Here is a 17,113-nt window from a genome sequence, read left to right as displayed (position 1 = left end):
CATCTGCTGCCCTTGTCCTTCTAGGTAATAAAGGTCGCGGGTTTGGAACGTGCTGTTGAAGGAGCCTTGGGGAGTTGCTGCAGTGCATTTTGTAGATGCTACTCACTGCTACCACTGTGTGTCGGTGGTGAAGGGAGTGAATGTTGAAAGTTTTCTTATTCTAAATAAGTCCATAAATGTCATCCTGACAAGAAATAAGGCATTCCCCTCCAGTTTATGCTCATGTAACTACTTAGTGGGAGGACGAATAAATGTATTATAACTGCTGGTTCATTTTGTTGACATCGTAACAAAAACTATTCAGGTGAACAGCTTGTATTTGGTGGTCGGGCAACATGATTTCAGATCTGTCACCTTCATCCAAACAGTGATCACCAATAGCCATCCATGCCTCTTCCTGGAGTCTACCGCCACATTCTCCATGGTGGCAACAGAAAATGTGGTGGAAACCGATGGCCCTTTTCTCATGACACCATTTCCATGCAGGAGATATGGAAGAAAAGGCCATCAATTACCTGAATTTTCCACAATTCACTGCCATGGTTCTGTCTGATTTTAAGAGGCATTGCAGAGGAAAGTTCCCCTTTATTAATTTCTTATTTTCGTTGGAAAAGTGTAATGTAGTGTGGCAGTAAGAAAGAAGGAAGAGCTTGCATGGTCTCAGGATGTCCTAGAGCACTTTAATCACTGTTGTAATGTCGGCAAATGTGGCAGCCAAATTTGTGCGCAGCAAGGATCCACAAACAGCAATGATATAAATGATCAGATAATCTGTATATGTGATGCCAGTTGAGAGATAAATGCTGGCCAAGAGAACTCTCCTGTTCATCTTCAAATCATGCCATGGGATATTTAACACTACTGAAATAAGGGACAGAACCTTGATTTAAAATCTGATCTGAACACCAGCCTGCTAACATTTATGCATTTCCCCGGTAATGCAATGAAGTGTTATCCTCTGTTATGTGATCAAGAACTGGAGGGGAACTTGAACCCAATGACCTTCGAACTCGGTTGTCTGAGTTCTGCCATTGAGCCAAGCTGACACAATTTCAAAAATCACTGCGATGTTTTACAAGCAGAACCTTCCAAAATTGCCGCTATACGATGAAAAGAGTTCAGCGGTATTATTTGCTATTTTTAAAAATAATCAACTTCCAATCTTTTTGCAACAATTTCATTGGAGAGAGGACAGATCCAAAATGGTGCCTTTCACCCTATTGAGAAAAAAACATTTATAGACGGCCCCTTACTTCAGTTGACGGGTTTTGCTGCTACAGCATTGCGCTACTCTGATATCCAGTAGTTTGAGATTTATGGAGTTTGTTTTGTCAGAAAGTTCAGGAGATGCACCACACCCCAAAACAAATATGTATGGAAAAGCAGATGATAAGTTCAAAAGTTAGGAGTGAGAGCAAAGAGTGAAGACAGAAAAATTGGAAGGCCCAGTAGAACTAAGTCATAAATGAGTTTTGTTGGCTCTTGACCCAGATTATCGTTATTCTTTATCCCATGCCAAAATGAAAATTTGCAAATGAACTACAGGAGGGAACATTTGGTTTGGATTTTCCTAAATTGGGATTACTTGAGATCTAGATTTGCTTCATATTTGTTCATATACACCTATATATTGAGGCAACAGTAATTACTGCATCTAGAGAGCACCTTTAATGTTAGAAAACAGAAAAGGCACTTAATAGAGGTGTAAGCAAAAATGGACATCAAGCCAAGGTCAAAAAGGTGTACTTTAAGGAAAGTTATAAAAGAGGAGTTCCCTGATGAGGACCTTTCGTACTTTGGTCTTGACTCTAAGACGGGAAAGGTTGAACAACCTGCCATCTGATCTTATGTGGAGGAAAATGCCTTCTTCTGAAGACTTGAACGCATGTGAGAGCAGCAGGGAGAAGAAAATCCCAAACAGTGTAGGTGCGAGAACACAGCCCTGTTTCATGCCACTCAGGATAGGAAAGGGGTCTGATGAGGCACCGCTATGCTGAATTGTGCCTTTCATATTGTCATGGAATGAGGTAATGATACTTAGTAGCTTTGGTGGACATCCAATCTTTTCTAGTAGTCTGAAGAGACCACGTCTGTTGACGAGGTCAAAGGCTTTGGTGGGATCTATGAAAGCAACATAGAGGGGCATCTGTTGTTCGCGGCATTTCTCCTGTAGCTGGCGAAGGGAGAACAGCATGTCAATGGCGGATCTCTCTGCTCGAAAGCCACACTGTGCCACAGGGTAGACATGCTCAGCCAGCTTCTGGAGTCTGTTTAAAATGACTCGAGCGAAGACTTTCCCCACTATGCTGAACAGGGAGATTCCACGGTAGTTGTTGCAGTCACCGCAGTCACCCTTGTTCTTATAGAGGGTGATGATATTGGCATCACGCATGTCCTGTGGTACTGCTCCCTCATCCTCTTTGCTGACGATGCTGTATTAACATCCCACACAGAAGAGTGTCTGCAGAGACTCATCGACAGGATTGCAGCTGCCTGCAACGAATTTGTCCTAACCATCAGCCTCAAGAAAACGAACATCATGGGACAGGACATCAGAAATGCTCCATCCATCAATATCGGTGACCACGCTCTGGACGTGGTTCAAGAGATCATCTACCAAGGCTCAACTATCGCCAGAAACCTGTCTCTCGATGCAGAAATCAACAAGCGCATGGGAAAGGCATTCGCTGCTATGTCCAGACTGGCCAAGAGAGTGTGGGAAAATGATGCACTGACACGGAACACAAAAGTCCGAGCGTATCTAGCCTGTGTCCTCAGTACCTTGCTCTATGGCAGCGAGGCCTGGACAACGTATGTCAGCCAAGAGCGATGTCTCAATTCATTCCATCTTTGCTGCCTCCGAAGAATCCTTGAGATCGGGTGGCAGGACTGTATCTCCAACGCAGAAGTTCTCGAGGCTGCCAACATCCCCAGCATATACACCCTACTGAGCCAACAATGCTTGAGATGGCTTGGCCATGTGATCCACAAGGAAGATGGCAGGATCCCCAAGGATGCATTGTACAGGAAGCTCGTCACTGATATCCAACCCACCGGCCGTCCATGTCTCCACTTTAAAGATGTCTGCAAATGCGACATGAAGTCCTGTGACATTGACCACAAGATGTGGGAGTCAGTTGCCAGTGATCGCCAGAGCTGGCAGATAGCCATAAAGGCAGGGCTAAAGAATGGCGAGTCGATGAGACTTAGCAGTTGGCAGGAAAAAAAGACAGAAGCGCAAGGAGAAAGCTAACTGTGTAACAGCCCCGACAACCAATTTTATCTGCAGTGCCTGTGGAAGAGTCTGTCACTCTAGAATTGACCTTTATAGCCACTCCAGGCACTGCTTCACAAACCACTGACTACCTCTAGGCGCTTACCCATTGTCTCTCGAGACAAGGAGGCCAAAGAAGAGAAGAAGATTTAGATTAGATTAGATTAGAGATACAGCACTGAAACAGGCCCTTCGGCCCACCGAGTCTGTGCCGAACATCAACCACCCATTTATACTAATCCTATATTCCTACCAAACATCCCCACCTGTCCCTATATTTCCCTACCACCTACCTATACTAGTGACAATTTATAATGGCCAATTTACCTGTCAACCTGCAAGTCTTTTGGCTTGTGGGAGGAAACCGGAGCACCCGGAGAAAACCCACGCAGACACAGGGAGAACTTGCAAACTCCACACAGGCAGTACCCGGAATCGAACCCGGGTCCCTGGAGCTGTGAGGATGCAGTGCTAACCACTGCGCCACTGTGCCGCCCTATAAGATAAAGGAGGAGAGGGAGGTAGCGAGATAGAAGAGTTTGTAGTAAGAATTCCAGAACTAGGTGGCTGACGGCACGGATGTCATAGTTGGGCTGAATGGAGAAGGTGATGCACAAGAGGCCAGACTCAGAAGAACAGGAGTTTTTGGAGGGGGGTAGTTGTAATACAAGAGAGGAAATTAGAGAGTGTATAAGGAGCAAGGGCATGAAGGAACTTAAACACAAGGATTAGATTTATAAATTTGAGGTGTTGGGGGACTGGGAGCCATAGTAGGCCAGTGAGGTTTTAATCAACACTCCTAATCTTTCCTTTTCCTCCTTTTCCTTTGCCTTTGTGAAGTGTTTTGGCACATTTTTCATCCTTGATGTTGAGATCCCTGCGTCGCCTCTTTTCTGGAAGGCCCGGCGAATTTAATGCCAATCAGGCATTTAACCAGACAGTGGCGGCCATTCACAAGCCTTTTTGACCCCGAACTAAATTTTGGCAGAGGCGGGGTCCAAACCTCAAACCCGCAGCAGGGGAGAGCATAAAATTCCACACTTGCACTCCATTTTATGCCCTTCCAGGAACGAGCTTGGAGGCAGGGGGAACATAAAATCGAGTGGGAGACTGTGGGGGTGCCATTTACGTTGCCTACCTGCCCCCTCTGCTATTTTACCAGCGGTGGGAGAGGTGGCAAATGCCCACTCACCCCAGTTCAATTGAGGCCCTTAAGTGCCATTTAATTACTACTGCAGCATCTGAGGAGACCACCCAGTAATACTGGTGGCCTCCTTGTGGGCTGGGGGTAGCCCTCCTGATCAGGCACCCAGTGACCCACGGAGTGCCCAACCCCCACAACAGCACCTGCTGCCCCCACTAAAATGCCCCCCCCACCCTACATTCCGACCCCCACCCCCAACACCAAGGCCCAACTGATTGACATTTCAGGTGGAGTGTGGCCACTGCCACCACATAAAATTCCAGCCATAGAGTCGTACAGCATAGAAACAGGCCCTTCGGCCCACCGCGTCCATGCCGACCATAATGCCTATCTATACTAATCCCACCTGCCTGCATTAATTCCATATCCCTCTATGCCTTGCTCATTCAAGTACCTGTCCAGTACCTTCAAGTACAGTGGCGCAGTGGTTAGCACCGCAGCCTCACAGCTCCAGCGACCCGGGTTCAATTCTGGGTACTGCCTGTGTGGAGTTTGCAAGTTCTCCCTGTGTCTGCGTGGGTTTTCGCCGGGTGCTCCGGTTTTCTTCCACCACCAAAAGACTTGTAGGTTGATAGGTAAATTGGCCATTATAAATTGCCCCTAGTATAGGTAGGTGGTAGGAGAATATAGGGACAGGTGGGGATGTGATAGGAATATGGGATTAGTGTAGGATTAGTATAAATGGGTGGTTGATGGTCGGCACAGACTCAGTGGGCCGAAGGGCCTGTTTCAGTGCTGTATCTCTAAATAAAATAAATAAATAATAAATATCGCTACTGTTCCTGCCTCCACCACCTCCTTAGGCAGCTCATTCCAGATACCCACTATTCTTTGTGTGAAGAATTTACCCCTTTGATCCCCTTTAGGCTTGTTCATGTTATAGTTGTAACAGTAGTCATGAACCATCCATATCAAGAACATAAAAGAGATAATTCCACAATCCAGTGCTGCCACCAAGAAGTGAAACTCCTGATGAGAATCAGCCCCATTAGAAGCATCCTTATGGTTTTTTGCCCTATTCTGTGCCGGGTTGGGTGATCTACGACAACAACAGCAAGCTGTATTAATAGCATCTTCAGTAAAACATCCCTAGGCACTTCACAGGAGCATTATAAAAAAAATTAAGGAGATATTAGGACAGATGGCCAATAGCTTGGCCAAAGAAGTAGGTTTCAAGGTGTGTCTTAAAGGAGGAAAGCGAGGAAGAGAAGTGGAAAGATTTTGGGGGGGAATTCCAGGTTTTGGCAGCTGAAGACACAGTCCCCAATGGTGGAGCGATTAAAATCGAGGATGCTCAAGAAGGCAGAATTAGAGGAGTGCAGATATCTCGGAGGGTTGTAGGATTGGAGGAAATTACAGAGATAGGGTGGGTTGAGGCCATGGAGGGTTTTGAAAACATTGATGAGAATTTTAAACTCAAGGTGTTGCTTAACCGGGAACCATTACAACTGCTTTTAGTGTCCTTAGACCAGGAAGGAGGGACAATAAGTTATGGTTCCCACTGCTGCTTAAAATGCACTGACCACTGCTGGTAAAAACGAGTGTCAGCAATGGCAAGATCAGGTTTGGCTATGATACTCTTCACAATCAAATATCCTGCAGGCATACATGACATTAGCCCACAGGTGAAGAATAGCCGGTTGTGTGAGATATCATCACAGAATTGTTACAGCGCAGAAGGAGACCATTCAGCCCATTGTGTCTGCACGGCTCTCCGAAAGAGCAATTCACCTAGTGCCATACTCCTGCTTTCTCCCCATAACCCTGCACATTCTTCCTTCTGATATAACAGTCGAATTGCCTTTTGAATGCTTCAATTGAACCTACCTCCACCACACTCTTAGGCAACGCATTCCACTTGCTGCATGAAAAAGCTTTTCCTTGTGTCACTTTTGCTTCTCTTACCAATTACTTTAAATCTGTGCCCTCTTATTCTCAATCCTTTCACGAGTGAGAACAGTTTCTCTCTATCTACTCTGTCCAAACCCCTCATGATTTTGAATACTTCTATCAAAATCATCTCTCAGGCTTCTCTTCAAGGAAAACAGTCCTAACTTCTCCAATCACTCTTTATAACTGAAGTAAGGTATGACAGGTATGAGGAACAGAATCCCAAAATGAACTGCCACTTTCAGGATAGGCGGGAGGAAAATTGAAGAGGAAGTAAGTATTCAGCTCAGGCAGAGATATAAGCTTGCTTCCACTCATTTAAATGTCAAATTCCTTTATCCTGTGATTTTTCTTTAAAGGAAGGTGTGATTTATACAGATCCTTTAATTTCCACAGGACATCCAATAAATTACGTTTTGAAATGTACTTGCTGTTGCTTTCGTAGAAAATGTGAAAGCCAAATTTCATAGAATAATTTAATTATACAGCACAGAAAGAGACCATTCAGCCCATCATGCTCGTGTCAGCTCTTTGATGGAGCTAAAAAATTAATCTCACTCTCCCACTCTTTCACCTTAGCTCTGCAATTTGTTTCCTTTTCAAGTATCTAATTGTCTTTTGTACACTAAGTCGCACGAGACGAAGAACAACAACAGCAACCTGTATTTATATAGTGCCTTTAAAGTAATAAACCGTCCCAAGGCACTTCACAGGATGGTTATAACGTAAAAGTTGACACATAAGGTGATATTGAGGCAGATAGCCAAAAGCTTGGTCAAAGAGGTAAATTTTTAAAGGGCATCTTAAAGGAGGAAAGGGACGTAGAGAGTTTAGGGAGGGAATTCCAGACTTTATAGCTGAAGCAGCTGAAGGCAAGGCCACCAATCGTGGAGCAATTAAAACTGGCTATGCTCAAAAGCCAGAATCAGATGAACTCAGACCAGAGGTTTGTGGGACTGGAGGAGATTGCAGAGATAGGGAAGGGTGAGGCCATGGAGAGATTTGAAAACAAGGATGAGTATTTTAAAATCAAGTCATGGCTTGACTGGCAACCAATGTAGGTCCGCAAGTACAGGGGTGATGGGTGAACGGGACTTGGTGCAAGTAAGGACATAAGCAACAGAGGTTGGAATAGTCAAGTCTAGAGGTAACAAAGGCATGGATAAGGGTTTCAGCAACAGGTGAGCTAAGGCAGGGGTGGAGTCGAGCAATGTTACACAGTTGGAAATAGGCGGTCTTAGTGATGGCGTGGCTATATCAACAGAAGCTCATCTTGGGGTCAAATATGACACCAAGGTTGTGAACAGTCTGGTTCAGCCTCAGGCAGTTGCCAGTTAATCTGGCGCTACTTAAGAGATGAATGTTGGCCAAGACACTGGGAGATTTCCCCTCCTCTTCTTTGAAAAAGTGCCATGGAATTTTTTATATTCATCTGAATGGGTGCTCAAGGCCTCGTCACTTCGGTGCAATGTTAAGTCGGCATCAACAACACTGCAGCATTCCCTCAGTTCTGTACTGAAGTGTTAGCCTCAATTATCTGGAACCTGAACCCGCAAAGTTTTGATTCAGAGGCTAGAGTGTTGTCACTGAGCCATGCTGATTGAAAGTAAGATATTCCCAGAAGTAAACACCTTTAACAATGCATTTTAGATTGGGCATATTTGACGAAGTTATAAATAGCTCATTAAGGCTTAGCTAACATTGTATGAGACAATAAGTAGGATATGTCTGTATGAATAGGTTTAGCACATTGTCCGCCCAGTTTTGAATGTTGATAGTTTAGCTGGTACAGGATCAAGAAAAACACCCTGGATATAGCTAAAAGCTTTGGCGATCAAATAGCTTCTTTATCTCTGTGTCTCAGAAGGAGTTGATTTGCTTCATGATCGACAGCTGACAATGGTGGATTTGGTCTGTCGTTTTGGCATTATTAACAATAAAATAAAATCACAATGAGAGGGAGGAGCATGAACTGTTCACTTTGATTCCAGAGCTGATAAAAACAAATATATCACACAATGAATATATGCTGTTCATTAAATGAAATTTCTGAAGATACTGAACACTACTCTGCACTAGTAAGGTGAGAGACATAGGAAACTGAGGACTTACATGACTATTGGGGAAACAATCGTCTGATGGGCTATTCCCAGGACAGGTATACTTGCCTTTCAAATCTGTGCTTCTGTATATTTCCAGTGCACTTAAATGCTGCTTTAACCTTAATAAGTTCATAATTCTGAGTGTGAAATGTTCAAATACTCAGGATAGATTTCAGCTTGTACTTGGTAAATGAACACAGTGTCGATCTAAGGTTCAGCTGTTAATTCATTGAGTCGAAGATATGATCAGGCTGCAGTGGTTTAAGAAATCTGTTTTTGATATAATGTGACAAAGTGATTTATCCATTACACTATTCCTGTAAAGTGTTTCTTGTATTAAAATGGTTGGAATTATTCACCTCGCCTTTTTCCTGTGACACTGCTATGTTTGAAACAATCTCTGCAAAAAATCTGATCACTAGCTGCTAAACTGAACTATGTCATTCTCTTATTTTTTGTTGCATGTTTAATTTAATGTCTCTGTTGTCATCAACATTCTTGCATCAGGTATAGTTTTCTTTACCCTTCTAGTGGGCTGTTATGCATAATCGCTCAGTGCAATGCTATGTTCTACCTGTTATTAAATCATTTTGAATTGTTTTTCCATTCTTTTACTACTGGCACTTAAGTATGTTTTTCTAAAATTTCTGTCAAGTTTCAAGTGGTTTACATATACAATTAAATGTGCGTGTATGCTTGTGAAGGAGTTAATTGTGTGTTTTGGAGAACAAGGCCAGGTCCTCCTCTGGGTGTGCTATTTCAATTAAAACTTTTCTATATCCTAATAATGCTTCAAAAACAAGGAAATCAGTATTCATATACATTTTAGCCAAGGTAAATAGTGTTTCCCATATAAATAGGATCGCATTTATTTCCAACACATACAACATTGAACATTTTATATCATGCAAAGAAATCCAAATCAAACAACAGTAAACACAATGTGTCTTTATTTATTTTATTTTATTTTATTTTGATCAAGGCATGCTGCTCATTGTGAAGTAGTTTAATCACTCAAGGACTGAACATTTAAATATGCTTGTCTAACAATATGAAACGTAGTCAGGTCTAAACTGAGGAATACCACTTTATGTCAACAATTTAAAAAGTACTGTTTTATGTTCATTTCAAATAGATATGGGAAGTCTCCCCAAAAGCCTTGCAACCCAATGTAGCAGCAAGTCCTATTGTTTCTTTTTACTGGAATTAGCAGTCTGAGGCTGGTGATTCCGTATCAGTTCCGGGTAGGCAGTAATACTGTCCGTCGGGAATTGCATGGATTACGTGCATGCAGAGCCTTCCTTCTGAGCAGTTCAAATTTGAGAGGCACAATAGACTGCAATTTTAAATCTAGTGGCTTGACTTTGCTCCTTCACTTCTGCTCAGTTTTTTTTTCATGATTTGCCCATTCAATTTTAATATGTAACTATCATGACTCAGCAGCTAAAGTGGTCTTCCATTGAAGGTAGGACGTCAGCTTTAAAAACTGTGCAGGAGCCAAGGAGATGCCATCAGCTGTGGCAGCAGCAGACAATAGGGAAGCTGAGAAGTGGGATAGTATTAGCACGGCAAACCCGAATGGCAGAGATAGGGCAAAATTCAAATTCTGATGGCTGTTCTAAAGTTACTATCACTGTGAAAATCGGAGATCCAAACATCTGTCCAGGTTACTCAACCAAAGAACTCAAACCATTTACATACTTTGCACCAAGAAGTGCAGATTATTAAGAAAATGAAATTGATTTTATTCCTCAGCTTTGCTTTATTGAAATAAGATTGTGTAGTAGCAGCAGAATGCAATATCAAAATAAAATGAATAAGGCGGCATTTAATTTAGATCCGTTTTACCCTGTCTTAAGCAAATGTTTAAATCATGTTTAAATCATTGAGGTTTGGATCACATCAAGTACATTAAAAGCAATTCTATTTTTTGTCACAGAAATGTGTTTTATATTGGCCAGAGAAACGGGGTATATATGGGAACGTTGAAGTTCTTGTAAACAGCGTTACTGAATGTGAACATTACATCATCCGGGACCTTACTCTTAAGGTAAAAGTGGCTGAAAACAGTACTTAAATGATAAGAATTGAACTTCTCTTAATCTACAATTGAGATATTTATATTCTAATTAAATACAAAATTAACATTTTTCAACGTTCATGTAGTAATAAAAATGCTCTGAGAAAGCAGTATAATTGTTTAATTTTACATAATTATGACTGAACTGTCAGTGCATTATTTCAACTAGGAATTTTTTAGTAAGCATCATAATATACATATTATGTATTTATAAGAACAAAATGACAAGAAAAGGATATTAAGCTGATTAAGATTCACCCTCCTGATGTTCTAACTCACAGCTGCAACCCCAGATACATTTTGTATGCACCAAATATAATTGTCTTTACCACCCTGCCTGACGGATTATCCTGAAACTTTATCACCATTTGAGTGAAAGAAATTCTACCAACTGTTTTAAATTTAGTTTCACTAATTTGAATGTATTACCCCATTGAAGTAATCTATATCTTTTAATGCTTTCCAGCTTGATGAAATCCCGCCTTAATCTCTTAAATTTGTACAAATTGAACTTCTATAATCTTTCTTCATAGCTCAGTCCTTTAAACTTCAGGATGCTTAGTTGCTTTTCTCTGCACTTTCACCTACTCGTGGATGAACCTTTCACAATTATGCTAATCAAAATTGAATGATGCACTCCATGTCACCTGACCAATGCATTCCAAAACTATAGCACAACCCCTGTAAACTGTCTGGCTGTGTATCCTGACATGCCAGTTATTTTTTTTACTGCTTTGCCAAAGTAGCTCAACATTGAAAGAGTGAGTTTAGTATTATTTCAAGGCCCCTTTCTAAGGCCATGTTAATTTTATTCCATTAAATGTGTTAAATATGTCACAGATTTTATTAAAACAATATCAGTACTTAACATTTCTGGTATTTAATTTGCCATTTATCTGATGATAATTCTTAAAGACACAATTGCAAGAATTGAAGTCCTGAGGTGAAATACTGCGATGAAGAATGGTACTACTTTTATTATTGGGTGAAAAACCTTGGTGAAGAGAGAAGAATGATAATGTAAGACATAACAAGGTTGAGATAGATCAAGAAGAGGTGATATTAGATGGTGCCAAACTTCAGTTTTAAAAGCCTGTAGATGGTAGGAGAAAGAGACTGAGGAAAGTGATGAGCATCACAGCGAGAAAGGGGTAGAGAGGAGGTAGTTCAATGGAATGATGAAAAGTATTACCAAAATTAATAATATTTGCCTTTGTCTTTTTTGACCAGCGTGAAGGCAAGTCTCAAAACATAAAGCACTACTGGTACAAATCCTGGCCTGACCACAAGACCCCAGATAGTGCCCAGCCACTACTGCAACTCATGCTGAAAGTGGAGGAGACCAGACAGAAATCACCTGGCCGAGGCCCAATTGTTGTGCACTGCAGGTAAAGTGTTTTATCAACATCCTCTGCATTTAGTCTGTGAGGAACCTCCGTCCTTATTTCTAGAAAAGATGATTTAACACATTTTGTACCGGAGTCACAGTGGACAATGAACTAGACTATTATAGTTTGAATATAATTCATGTAAACAATTAAAGCAAAATTTCAAAATTAAAGATCCAATCTTGTACCATTACAAAAGCAGTAAAATTATTAATCAGTTGAGTTTTTATTGAATTATTCACCTGTACTTCAGGTGAGTCATGCTCACAAGTGCACAGATTGCGGGCTGAATTTTACCAGGCCTCCAATGTCAGGGGCCGTGGCAGGGGAGCCCGGCAAATTCTTTTGGGAGAGGCCTGCCATGACTCCCTTCGCTGGGAAGACCCCGCTGCATTTTACCGGCAGGAGCGAGGCCTTGGTGTGGCCCCTCACCTGCATATGCTAATCATATTAAAAGTAATGAATAAACACTTACCTGGTCTTTACGGCCATCCCAGGCCAATATTCCGGCCACTGACTGGAACTCTCGCACCTTTGGATCTCCGTACATTGGTGGGGAGGGGGAAGGAGTGAAATTTATAGGGCAGTGGGGTGTAGAGGGAGTGGGGAAAACCACTCCAATTGGTTGTGGGGATGATGGGAAGGAGTTGAGGGTCAAAGGTGCTGAAGTTGGGGGGTGAAAGTACAACATAATAAGTGGTGTTCTGGGGGGATAGGTCATTTTATTTATTGAAAACTCAGAGGCAGGGTGAGAGAGGGGATTCAAAGTTTAAATAAATTTTTATTTCTAATTTTAGTGTGGCAGGACCTTTAAAAATTTTAATTTACCTGAAGGACTTGAAGCCCTTTAAAAATGGAGCAGGCGCCGCTTCTATGTCATCAGTGGTGGCTGTTCTGCCCCCTCCATTTAAATGAGCCCCCACGCGAAATATTGTGGCGGCTCAGCGGCGCACAAGTCACTCATGCGCCACGCCTTCTTTCAAGCTTGCCGCCGAGAACGGTGGCGAGCTTATAAAATTCAGCCCTGTGACTGTGTGAATGATTAATAGCTGTGGTATGAACTGAAGCAGAAGCAGTATTTTTAGAATTCCTCCTCCCCTGAGAGTGGGGTTCATGACTTGTTATTAATGAATCAGTACTTGGTTTACTGCTTCATATCCCATTTAATCACTTGCTTGTATTTTCACATAGTCAGTGATGGAGGGCCAAGGAGGAGCTGAACATTTGCCCATTTAATTAAACTCCCTCAGCAATAAGCTTCGCAAAATCACCAAACTAACAATACCTGTTTAAAGTCAACCCAATCTTCAGTTCTCAAAATTATTCATTTGATCCATTCAGTCCAAATATTCAAAAAGAAAGAAAGGATTTGCATTTATATAGCACCTTTCATGACCACAGATCATCCCAAAGCACTTCACAGCCAATGAAGTACTTTTGAAGAGCAGTTATTGTTATCATGTGGGAAATGTGGCAGCTGATTTGCACACAGCAAGCTCCCTCAAATGGCAATGTGATTTTTTCAAAAAATATACTTTATTCATAAAATATATAAACATACATTACTAAACAATTCAAATTTGACATTACATAAAGATCAATTACTTTCAATACAGTACAACACAAGGTACGTCACTAATCGTGCCATTTCAAGTTATATTAACAGTGTACATTCTATTACGACCAAGGCAGGAGGAGTACACTGTTTGTTCTAGTTCCACACAGGTCATAACATATATTTTAAATGTTTACCCGGTTACCGATACGGCCAATCATATACTCTACTCTTTATCCCAGAATAAAATACACCAGCCAGGTTTCTTTAATAAACAGCAAAATTATCAGTTTATTATAAAACAAGACTTATCCAGTAACAAAGCAAAGCATAAACACTCATATTGAAATATGAAAGTTCCCTTTTTAAATATCCCACACACTAACTTACACACACACTGAAAAAATAAAGAAATTATCTATGCAGAGCTCTTTTACAAAAAAAAGGCAAAAAAGAATGTTTTTGCCAAATACTTGCTAATTCTTGAAAAAAAAGAGAAGATATGGAAGGATGTCAGTTGTTCCTTTTGGTCTGTTGTCCAAGTATACGGAGATGGGTCACTGGGATCTTTTCTGGAGCAGTTCATTCTGGAGATGTTAAGAAATAGTCAGGCAGGCTTTCCAGGAGAAATGTGGCATCAGGGGGTTTCAGTTATCACACTCTGGCTTTGAAGGGTCTTATCAAAGAGGTAGAGAAAGGGATGAGCTGGGTGTTTTTCTCTTCCCAGGTTATCTCCAATTGCTTTCAAACACAGTCCACACCCCAACTGAACCAAAACAATGGGTTGGATTTTATAGGGGCCTTGATGTCAGGATCTATGGCAGGGGGGCATGAAGATTGCCCCAGATGAGGTCCGCCACGGACCTCAACGCCAGCAGGGCCCGGTCCAATCTCAACAGAGGTGGGGAGGCCTTGTGGTGCCGCCCCACTGCTTGGTAATGGGACCACGATTTACACATTTAAATAAATTAATTTACCTGCAGTAATGAAGTTCCCATCGCCTCCTGATGTACCACGGCGATTTTCATCCTGGCAGCCGGCACTGACGTGCCTTCAGATCCCCGTCCAGGGAATCGAGGCGCAACACCTGTGGGTAGGGGGGAGGAGGTAGGTTTATCAGTGCAGGAGGGTGGGGCAGGGTCAAACGTCTAGGGGGTGATGGGAAGAGGTAAAGTTAAAAGTTTCTGACCTTTGGCGGGTTTAGGGTGGGGGAAGGTCAGGTACAGAAGGTGAGTATTTTGTGGGGGGAGAGGGCAAGGGAGGAAATGTAAATTTATTGGGGAGGTGTGAGAGGAGCTAGGAACATTTATTTAATTATTTGTAATAAATTTTAAAGTAATGTCTCTTTAAAAATTTAAACTAAATGTAACAGATGTAAGCCCTATAAAAATGGCACCGGCACGTGCACAGTGGCACGGGACACCGTTTCCGGGGATGGCTCACCCACCCCCTCCACGTCATCTGGGGTGGGGGGGGTCCGTCCACCCTAGCCATGTTAATGAGCCACCGCATATATAGCGGCGGCTTCGCGGAGTGAAAGCTGCGCGTTCAGGCCTCCACCTTTTACAGCCGCCACCACACTCAGTGGTAGAAACATAAAAGCCAGCCCAATATCTCAACGAAACCCGAAACAGCAGGTCAGAACCTCCTGACCACTCATAAATATTGACATATCACTTCTCTGTAAACATCTCCCCCAAGTCACCAAGGTTTCTGTTGTTTTTTTATCATAAGACCTGTGATGTCCAGTAAAGGTTGTTTTCAAACACAACAACATCTCAACTGTCCTTTCAGTGAACTTTCAACAAAAGACAGAGTCCAACATCTTTAAAATCTTTAGCCTTCCAAAATCAAATCCATTTCCACCATTTAAATATGAGTCCTCAAAAAATATTTGACAAAAAATAGCACTTTCATAACAATTTGCATTACATGCCAAAAACATTCTCTGGTGCATACAGCCTGAGGGGTTTGGCATGGGTTCCAGCCCCATAGTATACTATGGCAAGAGGGCCTTACACAGTGGCCTTTTCCCATTAAGCCTTTGCAGCTGCTTCCCCAAGTTTTAGTGCATCCTTCAGCACCTAGTCCTGGACCTTGGAATGTGCCAGTCTGCAGCACTGGAAGACCAACAAATTTTGGGCAGACCAAAGTGCGTCTTTCACCGAGTTAATGGTCCTCCAGCAGCAGTGGATGATTATATCAGTGTGCGGCCCTAGGAACAGCCTGTAGAGCACTGACTCCTTTGTTGAGGAGCTACACGGGATGAATCTCGACAAAAACCACTGCATCTCTTTCCAGGCCTGCTTTGCAAAGGCACATTCCAGAAAGAGGTGGGCGATGGTCTTTTCCCCACTGCAGCCACCTCAAGGGCAGCATATGAAAGCAGTGAGACTCTAGGCATACAGGAAGGCCCTGATGGGGGGTGGTGGGGGCCTTCTCACCAGCAGCCAAGCTACATCTTGGTGCTTGTTTGAAAGTTCTGGCAATGAGGCATTCTGCCAAATGAGTTTGATAGTTTGCTTGGGAAACTGAAAATTACCAGATAATCTGTTCTTTGTGGTGTTGATTGAGGGATAAATATTGGCCAAGACACTGGAGAGAACTCCCCTGCTCTTCTTCAAGATGGTGCCATAGGAACTTTTATGTCCACCTGAGAGTGCAGACAGGGCCTTGGTTTTATGCCCCATTCAAAAGACGGCACCTCTGACAGTGCAGCATGCCCTCAGTACTGCATTGGAGCATCAGCCTTGATTTTTGTGCTCAATTCCTGAACTCACCAACGTCTAACTCAAAGGTGAGTGAGCCACGGCTGACACTGACAACTTAAAAATAAAATGCAAAATAGTTCCCTGCTTCTCAATGCCAGTCTATTTCATTAGATCTAGAACTTACATTTAAAGAACTGAACAAGAAGACTGCCCCACATAAAGCCATTTAGAACATAACATGTAAAACTTTAAATAAAATGAATGGAATTTTATTGCATACAGTTACTTTATTTTTCTTTCAGTGCTGGGATAGGGAGAACAGGATGTTTTATTGCTATCAGCATTGGATGCCATCAGCTGAAAATTGAAGGAGTGGTCAACATACTAAGTATTGTTTGCCAGCTGCGAGTGGACAGGTAGGTGCTCGTATTTCCTCATAGTTACATAGCAAATTGATTGGTAAACGATTATGATCGCATGATAGTGATAGATGAGAAAGGCTATTCAGCCATTCACAATGACCCCAGTGCAGCATCAAATTGTTTCTTAACTGGTTTGTGCCTCAACCATTTTATCAGGACTCCACTTCATGTCTTGATTATTCTTTGTGTGAAGAGCAATTTCCTGATGTCTGTTTTAAATTTGCCTTTTAATAGCTTCCAGCTTGTGCCTCCTTGTCCTACTTGCACAATATTATTTTCTGGATTAATTGTTTCTATATCATTGACTATCTTTTACATGTCTATCAGGAGGGCCTGTAGAAATGGGCATGCAACGACAGACTTTTCTGTTGACTTGCAGTCAATCTCCATCTCTCACTTTCCCACTGTAGTTTCATAGAACTGCAATTCTTTTCCTCCAGCTTCCTCGGTCAGTTCAATCACACCCTCTATGCCTATGCCTTTTCAC

At 42.2% G+C, this 17,113-nt stretch overlaps 1 protein-coding gene across 1 annotated transcript in view; it reads left to right on the top strand.

Moving 5' to 3' along the window:
- Positions 1 to 17,113, top strand: part of LOC137379502 (receptor-type tyrosine-protein phosphatase R-like) — a 239,121-nt gene that overhangs the window by 183,374 nt on the left and 38,634 nt on the right. Inside the window, exons 11-13 of the mRNA XM_068050422.1 lie at positions 10,410 to 10,520; positions 11,781 to 11,938; positions 16,507 to 16,620. Coding sequence (XP_067906523.1) covers positions 10,410 to 10,520; positions 11,781 to 11,938; positions 16,507 to 16,620 — 383 coding nt within the window. The remainder of the gene's footprint in view (positions 1 to 10,409; positions 10,521 to 11,780; positions 11,939 to 16,506; positions 16,621 to 17,113) is intronic.

Source organism: Heterodontus francisci, chromosome 18, assembly GCF_036365525.1.
Source record: "Heterodontus francisci isolate sHetFra1 chromosome 18, sHetFra1.hap1, whole genome shotgun sequence".
NCBI classification, from domain to species: Eukaryota; Metazoa; Chordata; class Chondrichthyes; order Heterodontiformes; family Heterodontidae; genus Heterodontus; species Heterodontus francisci.
This window is presented reverse-complemented; position numbering and strand designations above follow the sequence as displayed.